General features: G+C 35.8%; 3 protein-coding genes across 7 annotated transcripts; 1 reads left to right on the plus strand and 2 right to left on the minus strand.

Annotated features, from left to right (window-relative positions):
* Positions 1-605: 605 nt before the first annotated feature.
* Positions 606-6,830, minus strand: LOC106137593 (collagen alpha-5(IV) chain). Of its 5 annotated transcripts, XR_009657167.1 has the most exons (8): positions 6,329-6,690; positions 5,827-5,874; positions 4,791-4,878; positions 2,938-2,981; positions 2,092-2,139; positions 1,784-1,871; positions 1,527-1,684; positions 606-785 (listed from the first exon to the last, which is right to left on the minus strand). XR_009657167.1 is itself a non-coding variant. In XM_060948078.1 (5 exons), the coding sequence occupies exons 2-5, from the start codon at positions 6,424-6,426 to the stop codon at positions 3,249-3,251; spliced, it is 1,137 nt and encodes a 378-aa protein (XP_060804061.1). In that variant the 5' UTR covers positions 6,427-6,572; positions 6,702-6,830; the 3' UTR covers positions 2,525-3,248. The 5 variants fall into 5 exon arrangements, 2 of the variants coding, with proteins under 2 accessions (XP_060804061.1, XP_060804062.1); XR_009657166.1 differs by lacking the exons at positions 606-785; positions 1,527-1,684; positions 1,784-1,871 and adding an exon at positions 3,180-4,151 and having other exon boundaries at positions 2,122-2,139; positions 6,329-6,689; XR_009657165.1 differs by lacking the exons at positions 606-785; positions 1,527-1,684; positions 1,784-1,871; positions 2,092-2,139 and adding an exon at positions 3,180-4,151 and having other exon boundaries at positions 2,525-2,981; positions 6,329-6,689.
* A 796-nt stretch (positions 6,831-7,626) lies between these two features.
* LOC106137595 (N-alpha-acetyltransferase 20) lies at positions 7,627-12,318 on the plus strand. The gene is made up of 5 exons (XM_013338455.2): positions 7,627-7,820; positions 9,423-9,538; positions 11,190-11,319; positions 11,559-11,695; positions 12,146-12,318. Exons 1-5 carry the CDS (start codon positions 7,768-7,770, stop codon positions 12,229-12,231), a joined length of 522 nt encoding a protein of 173 aa, XP_013193909.1. The 5' UTR covers positions 7,627-7,767; the 3' UTR covers positions 12,232-12,318.
* On the minus strand, positions 12,312-16,181 carry LOC106137594 (protein crooked neck). The gene is made up of 5 exons (XM_060948077.1): positions 16,000-16,181; positions 15,732-15,917; positions 15,165-15,280; positions 14,196-14,352; positions 12,312-13,916 (listed from the first exon to the last, which is right to left on the minus strand). The coding sequence occupies exons 1-5, from the start codon at positions 16,036-16,038 to the stop codon at positions 12,315-12,317; spliced, it is 2,100 nt and encodes a 699-aa protein (XP_060804060.1). The 5' UTR covers positions 16,039-16,181; the 3' UTR covers positions 12,312-12,314.
* Between the last annotated feature and the right edge of the window lie 150 nt (positions 16,182-16,331).

Consider the following 16,331-nt stretch of genomic DNA (forward strand, 5'->3'; position numbering starts at 1 on the left):
TACTTCAACCTGCTTCCTTTGTATAGAACGCTTACAGGCATTGGTAAGCGTTTAGGTGGAAGCTTTCCACCTTTCTTTCTGTATAATTTCTGTTTGTACGACCTAAGTAACTACGGGCCTGAGTTACCTAAGTAGTTACGTTTGATTTCAAAGTTTGTTAGGAGGCAAGACCAAATATTTATTTCGGGTTTTACCACGTGTTTTTAGATTATTCCTTACATACATACATACAATCACGTCTATATCCCTTGCGGGGTAGACAGAGCCAAAAGTCCTGAGCGGACTGATAGGCCACGTTCAGCTATTTGGCTTTAAGATAGAATTGAGATTCGAATAGTGACAAGTTGCTAGCCTATCGCCTAAAAAAAGAATCTCAAGTTTGTAAGCATATCCCTTAGTCGCCTTTTACGACATCCATGGGAAAGAGATCCATGGAGTGGTCCTATTCTTTTTTGTACTGGTGCCGGGAACCACACAGCACTTTCCTTTGTTATTACATTACTACATGTATAAAATCTCGCCTATACCCGGAGGGGTAAGCATAGGCAAAAACATAACATACAAATTAATAACCAAATAAAAGTACAATCGAAATAGTCGTTTTTTTTAATTAGAATAAATACTTATAATAACAAAATAACATTAAATTAAATAAACTTAGTTGAACGCAAAGAGTTGATTTGAAATAATAACATTAGAACAGGTTCACGAAAATAAAATTCCTTTGAATTGACCAAATAATAAAACTGATATCATATTATAATTTACTCCCATGTTGCAATTCTCTGTAGACAAAAAGGTTAATAGTAAGAGGTATATATTAATACTCTTGGTGTTCTTCAGAATCGACAAAAGTTCACTTGGAAGTAGTTACATTATTAAGAAAACTATCTGAACTATCTAGTTAAGTATCTTTTTCGACTCCAGGAAGTCATTAGTCCCAGTTACATTTTCATCTCTCAAGACAGAAGTCGCCCCTGTATCATTGCACCGCGACGGCGTTTATAGCGCGCGAAAAACTATCGCTGTTTCGCTTTTTATTATGACATGAAAAAGGACAGAAACAACGTCACGCGTGCCATGATACGGGGGCTGGGGTGCACCTTTAATCATAATAATGAATTGGATAACTCATACAAAGCAACTTCCGTTTAACCTCCGCGACTTTTGCAGAGAAACCAAATCCATATTGGCTGATGATGATAATATATCCAGATGCATAATTGTTCAGATTTCCTAATGGCGGTTTTCGTCATCATAAAATCATCGGTTGGCACTCAAACTAAAGTACATAACTCAGGAACGAGTCATTGGAACATGGCTTCATGCACAAAATCATTTTGATTGGGCAACTTATTGATTTGACCACCGACACTCACTACTACTGCCCCATTATTTCAATGCAATTTTATACTGGCCGAAAAATGGTATAAAGGTGGGGTAAAAGGTGGATGTATGCAATCACAGACCTACTCTTTATTGGATATTTAAGCTTAAACAGTCCAAAGCTTAATACTTTTACTTACCTTTGAAAAATAAGTATTTCATTATTCAGTTCTCAATGTATTTCTGTTCTTTCATATACTAAATCCAACTAAGGGTAGTACTCTGAATCTAAGTCTATATCATCGTCCTCAAGAGGGTTATTTTCAGATAAAGCTTTTGGGCCGGCGACTTTGTTACCCTTAAAAAAATTTATTTAATTAACATTACATGAGCTTTAAAAACTTGCATTGACACAAATTTCATATTATTTTATTTTTGAGGTACATCAAATACATACGAATGCATATTGTATCCATGCTAACGTGGTGTTGTGCAAGCGTGGTCCAGCCAAGGGATTCATTTGGGCAATGTAGGCAGTGACCCAGCTAAAATTACAATTACATGATAAAACATATACCTATCTAAAGTGACGGACCAATGTTTTCTCAAAATGTTATTTGTAAATTCCCGATGGAACGAGAAAAATGCAAAATAATGCGTACTCAGCAACAAGCAAAAGACAAGTAATATAAAAACCCTTCAAATTAATGAAGTAAGATTCACAATTTATAGGATTAATTATACAAAATTCCAAATTGTACTTACAATATCCAGATACTAAACGAAGTCATCATAATGCAAGCTTTAATAATCCTGTAATGAAAAATAATGACTTAACTTTCGAGTTAGTCGTACTGGCAAAGTAAAAACCACATATTCGATAAGTAAATGTACCCTCTATTTGGCCCTTTTCGTACGCAACAAGGCCCAAATGCAAATATTGCTCCAAAAATGCTTGTTAATACAACTATTGGTATATATTTATCATCCATTGTTAGATTCGATCGAAATATAATAAGCAAAAACAAATTTTACAGATATTAATAAAAGATTATGTTAATACTTGTTAAAGTAAATTCTATCCTCTTACAATAAATATGCTAACACAATATGCTAAGCCAAAAATAAATCATTACATATAGACACGTATTTATTAACGTATATTAGACGTAGAATGTCAAAAGAAGAAAAGTCTCAATTAAATTACGAGTATTTATTTAAACAAAAAAAAAACTTTTCGGACAGGTATAAAATAGTATAAAAATAATTCTGTGGTTGCAAACAGAGATCTAGTTAATGTGCTTAACGTAGTAATCCAAATTTCTGGAGTTCCTACAGAAATAAGATACATTATAATTGCACTTTTGTATAAAATAATAAATTCGCCACTCTTGCTTCATTTCCTATGATTTCTGACATCTGACGGACTCGTACATTAGCAATTTTAATACATTGTAACTGAGGAAAGAAAATTCATCTTAAATAATTATACCTTTTATTAAGTAGTAATGTTAACAACTTTAGTTAGATTTAAGATAATAAATTGTAAGTGGAATTATACTAAACTTAATCAATAATGATCCCGTATTCCGCTCCAGTAAAGATACCTACCACGGAGAAAAATAAAACCTCTTCTTTCTGTGTAGGTATGCAACCTGAGGATGAAACAATGACTGCTTTAGAAATAGATTTATTTTTAAAATAGGAAACAAGGTATCGCTTATTGACGTCAACATAACTTAAGTATAATTATTATATTTACTTCCGCTTCCAAAGCGCAGGTGTAGAATATGATAATCCTGCTTGATTCTGATGATTGATAGCCGATTATGTATATCTACCTTATTACCTACCCATTTGTGTATTTAACCATGTTTAACCATCTTCTTGTACTATGTACAACTAAACATCCTGTCATAGTCTTAATCTTTTATCATATCGTCTGGTATTTCATCCGGAGGTTCATCAGGTATATCCGTGGGATAAAGATAATCCGGGGCCAAACCTTCTCCGCCTGGTTTATTATCTGGGTCTTTACCCACTCCACCTGGTCTACTCTCTGGTTCAACACCAGGAACATAATCTGGTCCATCACCTGGTCCTTCACCTGGACCAAATTCTGGTCTTCCATCTGGTCCTAACCCCGGTCCTTTATCTGGTCGAAATCCTGAACCACCATCTTGTCCTAAGCCAGGTCTATCGTCCGGTCCACCATCTGGCCCAAAACCTGGCTTTCCATCTGGGTCATTGCCTGGTCCAATTCCTGACCCACCATCACCATCACCAGGTCCAAATTTTGATCCACTATCTGGCCCATAATCCGGCCTGCCATCAGGACCAAAACCTGGTAGTTTGTCCGGCCCATTTCCTTGTCCTAAACCTGGGCCAATTCCAGGTCTCTTATCTGGTTCTTGCTCTGGTCTATTATCTGGTCCGCCATCCGGCTTATTACCTTGCCCTAAACCTGGGCCAATTGGGCCAGGACTTCCATCTGGTTCTTGTCCTGGTTTATCTTCTGGTCTATTACTTTGACCTAAACCTGGTCCAGTTCCTGGACTACCATCAGGTCTTAGCCCTGGTCTATCATCAGGTCGCAAACCCGATCCACTATCTGGTCCAAATCCTGGACCACTATTTGATCCCAAACCTGGTCCATTGCCTGGTCTACCATCTGGTCCAAAGCCTGATCCATTTTCTTGTCCAAAATCTGGTCTAGAGTCTGGTCCGAATTTGGGGCCAAAATTAGACCCTTCACCTGGCTCAATCCCATCACTAACATCAGGCATTTTCACCACCCTTAGGTCAATACCAGCGACTGTATTACCCTGAGAAAAAATAAAGGACCTATCATTGAGCATTTATATCAATAGACCAGTTGGTGGTTGGTTGGACCGTACCGTTTAAACTATGTTCTTTATAACTATAAAGAACATAGTTTAAACGGTACGGTTCGCATCTACTTAATTAGTTTCTGTTATCGTTCTTGTCAAATGCGTTAAGTTTCTTGTATTTTCTTCATTAGGTGTAAGAGAAGCCAATGTTTTGTTTATTTAAATAATATCTCACTCTCATATTGGCGCATTCCCAATTGCACTCTTCGCATTAAGCTTCGGGACCTGGGTCTGCTTTCCTACTTCTTCCGGTTTACAGTGATTTCCCTTCTATCCGGACCCAGCGGAAGTGGCATAGCCAGATATCTGCTTCAAATATAGTTTGCAAGCTTTCACAAGATATGGCCATGCCAGCACTGGTGGCTCTCTTGCATTTTATCTGCTCTGTCATGAACATGAAGGCTGCCGTGAATACGGGAGTTCCTTACGTTTATCTCACACACACAGACACACACAGGCACACATAGCTCCTGCTTGTGCTGCTCTAACTGACCATATCTCACAGTTAAACATCAGGACAGGCCTGAAGGTGGATTGGATAGATTTAATTAGAAAGTAACATACAGTACATACAAATGCATATTGTATCCATGCTAATGTGGTATTGTGTAGGCGAGGTCCAGCCAAAGGATTCATTTGGGCAATATAGGCGGTTACCCAGCTGAAATATAATCATATATTATAAATACCTTCTTCGATTTCAAAGCAACAAGAAAGGCTAGACGGCTCTAGAACAACAGACATCATGTGCTTTGTCACAATGTAATTATCTCGCGCCTTTCCATCGTCTATCTATATGGCGTGGGCTTGGAATTCATTCATACGTGGTCCCCACTCCCCACCCCAAAGTACTATGGGATTCGCCAAATCTTTTATTACGAGAACTGCTAATTCTATCTAAGTTCTGTTTCCGATACCACAGCTTAAGGATTTTCAGGGCAGAGGGAGTCCTATAAAAACGACGAATGTAGCGCCAACTACAAAAAATACATGTTTTTCACAAATCCCACGGGAACCATAGTTTTTACCGGGATAAAAAATACCCTATGTCCTTCTCCAGACTCTAAATTATGTATAAGGATTATTTCAAAAAAATTAATATATCTTGATAATATAATTATAAGTAGAATACATAATGCACATATAAAGTATAGAATATACCTATATAGGGTTATCTACTATACGCTACGATCGCCAGCAACGAAAACTTTACTTTTTTTTTATTTTTACTACTTTGATGATGTTCCTGACATCCACTGAGCACCGCTCGGTCACTCAGGTAGAGGCAGATTGAGGTCGAATGCACCCAAATTTCCATTAGAATGAACGCCTTACTCAAAATGATAATACATTCAAGTTTGATAAAATTAAACATATAACAGTAGACAATATAGTAGATATATAGGTATATTTTATGTGGTTATGACGTCACATCAGCATCATAAAACGCTTTTCTTGCTAAGTTTTTATAGTGTAAAAAGTAAGCTTGTGTATATTGCACATTACTAAGCATTTGGCTACAAACTCCAAATTTAAGTACTAGATAAAATTGGATTGCTCGTGCTGTCTACATGCTTTACAAATTCAAAGTTCACAAAAATATACTCACAAAATCCAAATGCTAAACGCTGACATCATAATGCAAGCTCTAATGATCCTTAAAATATAACATTAGGGTTTCAGTCGATAGTAAGTAAATTGTTTTAATAAATGAAAAATATATGCAAGTAATGTAACAATCCTGCATGCTATCTATAGGTTTACATTGTTGTTGATATCTCACTTTGAAAAGTCTTTTGAAGTCACGCAGGGAAGCTTATGAACGACATAGATAATTTTGGCGTGGATTAACATACATACAATTATGCTTCTTTACCGGAAGGGTACCAAAGCCTACATCTTTTCATTCACCACGATCCCTGTCTAATTCTTTCTCTTCATCCACATTCATAATTCTCTTCATGCAAGCTGGACGGTTTCGGGTACGAAATTAAAATTTACAGGTGCTATTAAAATATACATTAGTTTGGTGCTATGCGTTAAGATCATTTCACAATAATTAACAAGTAGAACACAATAAATAAGAAAGCAATTTTAATCTGGTATCTCACCCTCTATTAGGACCTTTCTGTACCAAAAATGGTCCGAAAGCAAATATTGCTCCAAAAATGCCTGTCAGAACAAATATTGGTATATATTTATCCTCCATTTGTGGATAAAATATTTATCTAAAGTATTATTTTGGATCGATTGCAGTAAGACTTGTCAGTTCAATTTATTCAGTGTGCTTGATCGAGTACAGATTTTTCAAGACGACCCTTGCAATCATTTTTTCTTGAGTTTTCAACATAATTCCTGTAGGTAATAGAGATAATTAATATAGTACTAAAAATATGGGATGGATTAACGATAGACTAATGCGTAGACACGAGTGAATGTTGACTTGACGCAAGGAACATATATACCAAGATAAATGATAAATACCTTTGACGTATCTAGTTTTCTCAGAAAATAGGTTATTTATGTAAAGAGACCTATTGTAGATTCAAAACCTCACTCAACAAATTTAAAAAACATTATTTGAAGCGTCACTCATTCGTTAAAGGATTATTGTCGTTGTCAATTTAGTGGCTGACTTTATGGCTGGCGTTACATAATTAAGACTCAGAAATCTTAATGGTGAATATGCCAGGGAAAGAGTGTAATTTGTCTTCTTTCTCCTGGCTTTAGTCCCGGTTGAATCGTCACCACTCTGGAGAGGAGCCCGGGTTATGCCTACGACCATGGATCCTGAATTGGGTGAGTCAGGTTTTTACACGAAGCGACCCCCGTCTGACCTCCGCAACCTTTGCAAGGAAGCCTAACCCGTATTGGATTGATCATGGTTACACATCCAGTTGCTTGAATGTACAAGTTTTCCCACGATGTTTTCCCTCACCGTAAGAGCATCGATAAGTTTTCAAATTAAGGTCCTAACTTGGAAATAGTCATTTGACATGGCTGGGGTGGGTTTCGAACCTTTGCCCTTTTTCGTTACATTTTACGTCTTTTAGTATAAATTTTGCTTGACTCCCAGTGCTTATGTGAGTTTGGCGACAAAGCTTATGCGTGAATTAAATTTAGCCACCACTGTTTATGTATAATATACAATAATTTTCTGTCTGAGGTTGAATTTGATAGAATAGACTGACAGCTTAGCGTGATGCAGTGATTGGTCTGATTAATTATCTCCAAAATCCAGAAATTATTTAACTTAGCTCTAATCTTTTATCGTAAGAATAAAGTATTTACAAGAAAGTATCGATTTAGTTTGAATGTTTATTTAAATCTTATTGTTAATTTTTCAAAGTAGGTACATACTTCTAAGATAACTAGTCTATGCTGAGCACGAATGTCAAAGTCATGCCGGTCATTACAAATTTCAATCCTTCTATTTGTTTGTTGGTTTGGTTTGTTGCATGTTTGTTGGCTTAATTCGGAAAATTATTTTTTACAATAGGTACAATAATTAAATTCCAGTGATATTCAAAACAAAAAATTAATTAACAAGATGACGACTATTCGGCCTTTTACTTGTGAAGATATGTTAAAGTTTAATAATGTGTAAGTATAACCCACTTATCTTCTATTCTAGTATTTCTATTAGGTTCAATTCAAATCCATTCAGTAGATTTTGTGTGAAAGAGTATCATCCAATTTTTGCATTTATAATAATAGTTAGATTTTTATATGATTTCTATACTGATCTTACAGTGAGGAAAAACATTGTGAGGAAACCTGCACTTGGATGTGTATCCATGATAGAGATTGCATCTAAGTGTTACAATTATTTTAATGTTGTCTTATTCAGTTTTGTACTATGAAGTTACCAATGTAATTTTTTAATAAAATTTACAATCATTTTGTTGATTAACCTCTGATATGCCGGATCGTAGACCTACGCTAAAAAAAAAGTTACAGTAGTATGCCGGAGCGTAGATATACGCTTCTACGATATCTTTGAAAAATTAACTAAATCAGTTTGCATTGCGGCGAATGAGTGTCATCAGAGAAATCATACATTTTCATTGTTCGTAGCAATATTTATATTGTTATTAAGAAAATAAAACAAAAAATAAAGAGATTGATATTATAAATAGTTTTTATTCGCCAATTCTCTTGGACGAAAAAGAATTGCCTATATATAATAAATAACTCTTTATTCGGTGACGTAAACTATAACAAAATAATGCTGAAGTAACTATATGTTTCTACAAACAGTAAATGACTATAAGTTTGATTTTTAGTTCGAAAATGATGATTAGAAAAATTACGCGTCTGCGGCATTTCACGCGGCAGTTAGCGCGATACTAACGCGGCGCGGCTCGGCATTTCAGAGGTTAATTGTAATACTACCTATCTTTATTAAATGAAAAGTTTTCATTATTTTATTCAAAAATACTATGGCTACTATAGATATATAAGAATCCCAAGTTTGTAAGCCTATCCCTTAGTCACCTTTAACAACATCCATGGGAAAGAGATGGAGTGGTCCTATTCTTTTTGTGCCGGAAACCACACATAATGATAATGTATTGTACCAATATGAAAGTATGTATGTACAACCATACGTAAGTATGTATTATTATCTGGCGGCCTCTGTGGCGCAGCAGTAGTATGCTTGTCTGTGACACAGGATGTTGCGGGTTCGTCGTCGTCGTCGAATCCCGGCCAGGGCATGATGAGAAAATAACTTTTTCTGATTGGCCTGGGTCTTGGATGTTTATCTATATAAGTATTTATTATAAAATATAGTATTGTTGAGTGCCGTGTGGTTCCCGGCACCAAATAGAAAAAAGAATAGGAGCACTCCATCTCTTTCCCATGGATGTCGTAAAAGGCGACTAAGGGATAGGCTTACAAACTTGGGATTCTGTTTTGGGCGATGGGCTAGCAACCTGTCACTATTTGAATCTCAACTCTATCATTAAGCCAAATAGCTGAACGTGGCAATTCAGTCTTTTCAAGACTGTTGGCTCTGTCTACCCCGCAAGGGATATAGACGTGACCATATGTATGTATGTATGTATGTTGTTGAGTAAGTATCTTGTAACACAAGTCTCGAACTTACTTCGTGGCTAACTCCATCAGTGTAATTTGTCCCATATAAATTTATTTTATTTTATTATATGCCCTGGCATATTAATTTGTAAAAAACTATTGCAGGAATTTGGATCCTTTGACTGAGACTTATGGCCTATCTTTTTACACTCAGTACTTAGCTCATTGGCCTGAATATTTTCAAGTAGCAGAGTCACCCAGTGGAGAAATTATGGGCTATAGTAAGTAATTATGAGAAATTATGTATACTTTTTTTATTATTTGGTCCCTCCTTGCCTACTCATACTTTCCTTTATGCTATCCTATCCATCAAATTCTTTTTCTATCTTGTCTTATTTCTAATACATTCCACTTAAATATTTAAAGCCCTCTTAGTAATATGACATTCCCCTCTTCTCATGATGTGCTATACAATACAAACAAACCACAAACCTTGTTATTTATAACTACAGTCAAAACTGTTTATAACGACATCGTTTACAACGACCTATCGGTTATTACAGCCAGATTGTATGGTCCCGTCCGAATTCCTAGTAAACTATTCAGTAAACAAACCGCTTATAACAACATCGGATACAGCGACATATCGCTTACAACGACGAAACTTTATCGATATTCATCGGCTATAACGACCAACCGATCCGCTCAAAACAAAACAATACAAACGATTTTAAATCTTATTGATAAGCATTGAAGAAATATTTTGTATATTATTACTTACTCCCACTTTGCGGCCATTTGACCTTGCATATTTTAGACCAATTGTTTAAAAACACAATACAGAAAACTTCAAGTGTTACAAAATGATACAGAATATTGATATTGATAACAGCATTAAAACTCTCTCTGTTCTGGATGCTATTCTAATGATGTCGGAAGCTTGGGAAAAGGTCACACAGACCACTATAGCTAACTGCTTTCGCCATGCAGGTTTCAAAGGTCTCTCTCTAACACAAGCGGAGGACGACGAAGATATTCCGAAATTTGTTGCATTTAATGAACAGTTTGATATTGATGATACTCATACCTTGAGGAGTATGAAACGTAAAATGCAAAAAATATTTGAGACTGACTGATGTAGTGTAATTTTGTAACCCGTAACTAGCGGCTAAGTACATTTTGTATTCTAATTATTTCGTAATAAATATTTTTATGTCTTATCTGACTCTTTTACATTCATAACCTACACTTATACTAGATAAATAACTACATATGATAAAACATACATATATGTAACTACTGTACTTGTGTATATGACTGTATTGCATATAACGACAATCGGATATAACGTCGGCAACTATACGGTCCCTTCAATGTCGTTATATCAGGTTTTGACTGTATTCATGTCATTTTATAATAGGTAAAATATAAAGATACTAAATAAAAATGAAAAGAATGGAAGCTATATCATATAAATGTTAGCCAATCTCAGCCATTTAGTGCAACAACTATGATCCAACCTGGGTTAGAAAGTCCAGGGTAATGATGATGAAACTTAAGTTATGGTTGGTAAATTGACAAGTGGCTAGTTTTATTAGGGTTCTGTACCTAAAAGGGAAAAATGTAACCCTATTATTAATCCTCCGCTGTCTGTCTGTCTGTCTATCACCAGGCTTGTATCTCATAACATACACTGTGATACCTGGAAAGGTGAAATTTTCACAGAATATTTACTTTTATATTACCTTATAATGAAATAAAAACATAATTTTTGGGCAAATTTTTGGTCCATTTTAATAAACAAGTAGAAACGTGAATATAAAAATTAATATTTAAGTAACAAACGCGATGATGGTGATGATGGTAGGAAACTCTTCGTGTGCGAGTCTGACTAGCACTCGCCAGTTTTATATGTATATGATTTTTTTGCAGTTATGGGTAAAGCTGAGGGGATTGGTGAGAACTGGCATGGTCACGTGACAGCGTTAACAGTCAGCCCTGACTATAGAAGGCTAGGTCTAGCCGCGACATTGATGAAAATACTGGAAGATGTATCAGAAAAGTTGGTTACAAATTACTTTGAGCATTTTACCAATGGAAAGCATTTCATTATTTCATATATATCTTAGTCTTGGAAGTATATATACATATATATAATAATATATATTTATATATAATATATATAAGTATTTATTTCAAAATAGTATCTCATAACACAAGTTACTTTGAGACTATTTCAATTTGCCTGACCTTTGCCAGGATATTCCTGATTTCATTAAAGCGTCTGCTTTTTCTTTTCAGGAAAAAAGCCTTTTTTGTAGACCTATTTGTAAGAGTAAGTAACAAAGTTGCCATTAATATGTACAAGAATCTGGGCTACATAGTCTACAGGATAGTTCTGGAATATTATTCTGGAGACCCGGATGAAGATGCTTACGGTATGGTTTGAATTTTTTAATTCTCATACAATACATAAATCCCGCCTCTTTCCGGAAGGGGTAGGCAGAGACCACATCTTCCCACTTGCCGCGATCCCTGCATACTACTTTCTCTTCATCCACATTCATAACTTTCTTCATGCAAGCTCGCCAGTTTCGGGTACTCTTTATCTTATACATATATAAAATTCTCGTGTCACAATGTTCGTTCCCAAAGTTCTCCGAAACAGCTTGACCGATTTTAATGAAATTTTGTGAGCACATTGATTAGGTCTGAGGATCGACCTACATCTATTTTTCATACCCCTTTGCGATAAAGGTTGTCCACCCTTAACCTAAAAATTATTTATATGGCAAAACAACGTTTGCCGGAACAGCTAGTCATCCAATACAATTTAAAATTTTCTATAACCCAAGATCCAGCCTTAATCTTTTCAATTATTGTTTCAGACATGAGAAAAGCCTGTTCAAGAGATGTGAACAAAAAGTCAGTTATACCATTAGCACATCCAGTAAGGCCGGAAGACGTGGACTGATTTGAAAATGTTTAAAATGATCATCAAAAGTACTGATGGAGTCACATAATAAAACAAGTTTTTTAATAATAAATGTATTACAATTAATTACTGTTCTCATTATCCAATGGGGGTGTGAAGCTTTCTGTTTGATCTTGCTGTACATCTTCTGTCTCTTTCTCCCCATCGGGCTCCTCTGTGACTTCTTTCTGTTTTCGCCATTGTTTAGCAGCGGCAAGAAGTTTCAAGTTCGGTCTTACCATTTCATCCTCTGGGAAAATATAATCGAAAACTTCCTCCCAACCTTCTTCAATTCCATCCTCACTGACAATCTTCTGTCTCTTTTTAACCCTCCTAGGCATTTTCGACAGTACCTTCTCAAGTTTAATTTCGTCCCCAATTTCAGTTTCGAAATCTTTCCAGGCTTCCAAAAGCAACACTCTGGACTCCTTCTCACCAGCACTACGAAGGCTATCATTAGCCCTTTCATACACTCTTCTAGCTAATTCTATATTGATGTTATCTGGGTTCTCAGCGTTCAACTCAAATTTAGCATATGAGAGCCATACTTTCACATGAACAGTTCTTTCTAGCAGTCTTTCATATAACTGTCTGGCTAGCTCGGTTTCTCCTTGAGACACTTCAAAATCAATAAAACTCTTCCACAAGAGCTCAGGCATGTCTAACCGTGGTTGTCCCACAGCAATTTCATATATCGCCCTGGCTCTATCAATATCTCCTAACAACGTCTCCAACTCGGCAAATTTGATCCAAGTTATGCAGTTTTCTGGCCCGTATTCTAAAAACTTTTGGTACAATATTCTGCATCTGTCAAATTCCCTCAATTGGATCTCCAAGTCAATGTATCCTCTATACAATTTATCTCTCGGACACATACCCAAAGCCATCCCCAGAGTTTTCCGAGCTTGTTTCAGATCCTTACATCTAACTTCAAATTGGGCATACATCAACCATATTTTTGAAAAAGTAAATATTTTATGAGGTATCAATTCTAAACATGTTCTGTATACTTGTCTCGTTCTTTCGATGTCTTCTGCCTCTAATTCTTCATATAAAGCATAATTGATCCATAAGTAAATGTATCGGCGCCAAAATTGTTTGTCTTTGGAAGGTGGTACATTCGCAATGGCTCTTTCATAAGTATCCCTGATGTCCTCAGGATTGCTTTCATTTTCCACAAGCCTGATATAGTCAAACCACGCGTCATAGTTAGTAGGATTCTCTATGACTTCCTGCTCATACATGTATTTCCTCTTGTTGACTATGACATCTTCAATACCAGACCTGTCCCCATATTTCTTCTCATGTATAGTGTACGCTTTGTACAATTCTTTATTTTTATCCTTTGGAATATGATCTAAAGCATATTTGTATATAACCCTTGCCCTGTCATGTTCTTTTTGATTCTCCTCAAATTTCGCGAATGCTATGAATAGTCTTTCGTCTAATTCCTCGTCTCCAAAGAATTCAACAGCTCTTTCATATACTTTCCTTGAACCATTGATGAATCCATGATTTTCTTCAAATCTGGCATACTTTATCCAGTTTTTAACATCAGGGTGGACCATTACAAACCTTTCGTATATTTGTCGTGCCCTCTCCAACTCTTTATAGCGCAGTTCAAAATTGATGTATGTCTGCCACGCCTGCTCATCTGGCTGCCATTCCATCCATCTTTCAAACACCTGGGAAGAAATAGAAATTATTGTTTTAAATGCCAAAATCTGTCAGTCTGTTTGTTCTGCTTTCACAGCTAAACCATTGGACAGATTTAAAGAAATTTGGTAAGAATATAGTTAAAAATCTGCATTCTACATACTACATACGATTCTTCTTTTGTTTTTAGTTTTTAGAGTAGCAACCTGTCAATCCCACTTTCACCATTAAGCCATCCAACACATACACACAAGGTTACCCCATAAGAAAAGCAGAAGAAAATATAAGTGTATGCTAAAATATCTTACTTGTCTAGCTCCGGCCACATTCTCCAACATTTCCTCCATATAAGTGTACTTGTACCAGAACTGAGAAACCCTCGGCAGGATCGTAACGGCTCTGTCCCACAGGTTCCTTGCGTGATTTACTTGCCTGTTGCGCATCTCCATCTCTGTATATTTCAGCCTGCAAGTAAAAAATTATTTGTGATCAAGTTAAAACCACATCAGAAAATCAGACATCAGAATGACAGTAGACAGGTCAAGGTGTATGGATGAAAAACTCATCAGTTTCACCTATTCAAAGATCTCAAGCAGGTAAAACAGTGCTTTTTAATATTAAAATCTGCATACATACATATCTTCACGCCTTGGGGGTAGGCAGAGAATATGGATTTCAACTTGCTACAGACCTACATATTTAGATCCAAAGTTGTGTGTCACCCTCCTACTACTAGGATAGATAATAGGGGTGCTGAGAAATAAAGTAGATAATCATCGTTCACCTTGTTTTTGAATAATACCAAACATGTGCGCAAAAAAAATTCAATGGACATTAATGAGCTGCCAAAAATCATGATCAAGTCATTCAGTTCAATGTGGACATTCACTCCTTTCAGAACTGTTGACTACCTCATGAAAGGAGGTTTGTAAAAACTACTCATGAGATATACCTCGGTCACCAATACATGAATATAGGTAAGGTAGCACAGCTATCTGCTAAGCTAATGTTTACAGAATTGTGCTGTGTGGTTCCCAGCTCTCTGGAATAGGACCATTCCATATCTTTCCCATGAATGTTTTAAAAGGCTACTAAGGGAAAGGCTTATTAACGTGGGATTGTTTTTGTAGGTGATGGGCTAGCAACATGTCACTATTTAAATCTCAATTTCATCATTAACCCATACAGCAGAGCTGAACATGGCCTTCTTGGCTCTGTGTACCCAGCGAGTTATATTTAAATCATTTTTAACATTATATGTGTACAGTAATACATACCACAAGGTAACATTTCTGTGGTCCACGTCCAGAGCCCGCTCGTAAATTGAGCGAGCTCGCTGCACCTGCTTTTGTGACTCCTCCCATTGTGCGTACTTCAACCAATTACCTATCACCTAAAAAAAAAAAATAAAGTGAAATAAAATTTCCTTTTGTCATATTTTGACTTTCTGATTGAAGTGTCCAGAAATGAGCAATGTCAATCTGATTAATGGGGTAGTTCAAAGTTGTTTGAGTAAAAGAAAGTATACATAGTCCTGAAAATTGCGGAATACTATAAAAGAATGAAGAGAAATATTATCTATATTTTTCTTCATTCTATAACATTCTATTCTATTTTTTTTACAATTTCCAATATTTCTCCTTATAGTTGCGGCATGCTGTTATATAGCCTAAAGCCTTCCTCAATAAATGGTCTATTCAACGCAAAAAGATTTTTTCAATTCGAACTAGTAGTTCCTGAGATTAGCGCGTTCAAACAGACAAACTCTTCAGCTTTATAATATTAGTATAAATTATAATATTAGTATAAATTCCGCACGAACATTTGTTAATATATGTACTTACAAGCCTGTTTTTTCGAATGTTATCCTCAAATGCTTTCCGTTTACGATGTTGATAGTCTCTAAGCTCCTCGGGGTCGGATATTTTCTGTTTCGGCGGCGGTGGAAGTATTTCCAAATCTCTTTCCTTAGCTTCTCTTAGAAGCTGTTCAGCAGTAATTTGTATCTCCGCTGGCGCTTTGTTTTTCACCTAAAGAAACAAATTTAGTTGTAATTAATGTTAGAAATTTCTTCACATAAAATTTATGAAAACCTTGTAAGATAATTCTTACCTTTGCCACTTTTGGCATTTTTGTGGGTTTCCCTTCCATGTTATTTGATGTATATATTACACTTATCACTTGACACCTACGGATAAATTAAATAAAGCAAAAACCTTAATTTAAATTGAATAAAAATCCACGCTTCTATTTGGTTTCACAACACAACAGCAAGCAAAGCATATATTAATTTACTCTTTGAAGCAAAGTAAATCAAATGCCAAGCCAATGACATTGACAAGTTGTGACAGTACCATATTTTTTAATAATGGTAAGATAGTTTGTTAATAGTTATAGCGCTGGTTATAGGCGAGAATGCAATGACTGCCTTGCCTTGTGCGTGT

This window comes from Amyelois transitella, chromosome 15 (assembly GCF_032362555.1).
Source record: "Amyelois transitella isolate CPQ chromosome 15, ilAmyTran1.1, whole genome shotgun sequence".
In the NCBI taxonomy this organism is placed as follows: domain Eukaryota; kingdom Metazoa; phylum Arthropoda; class Insecta; order Lepidoptera; family Pyralidae; genus Amyelois; species Amyelois transitella.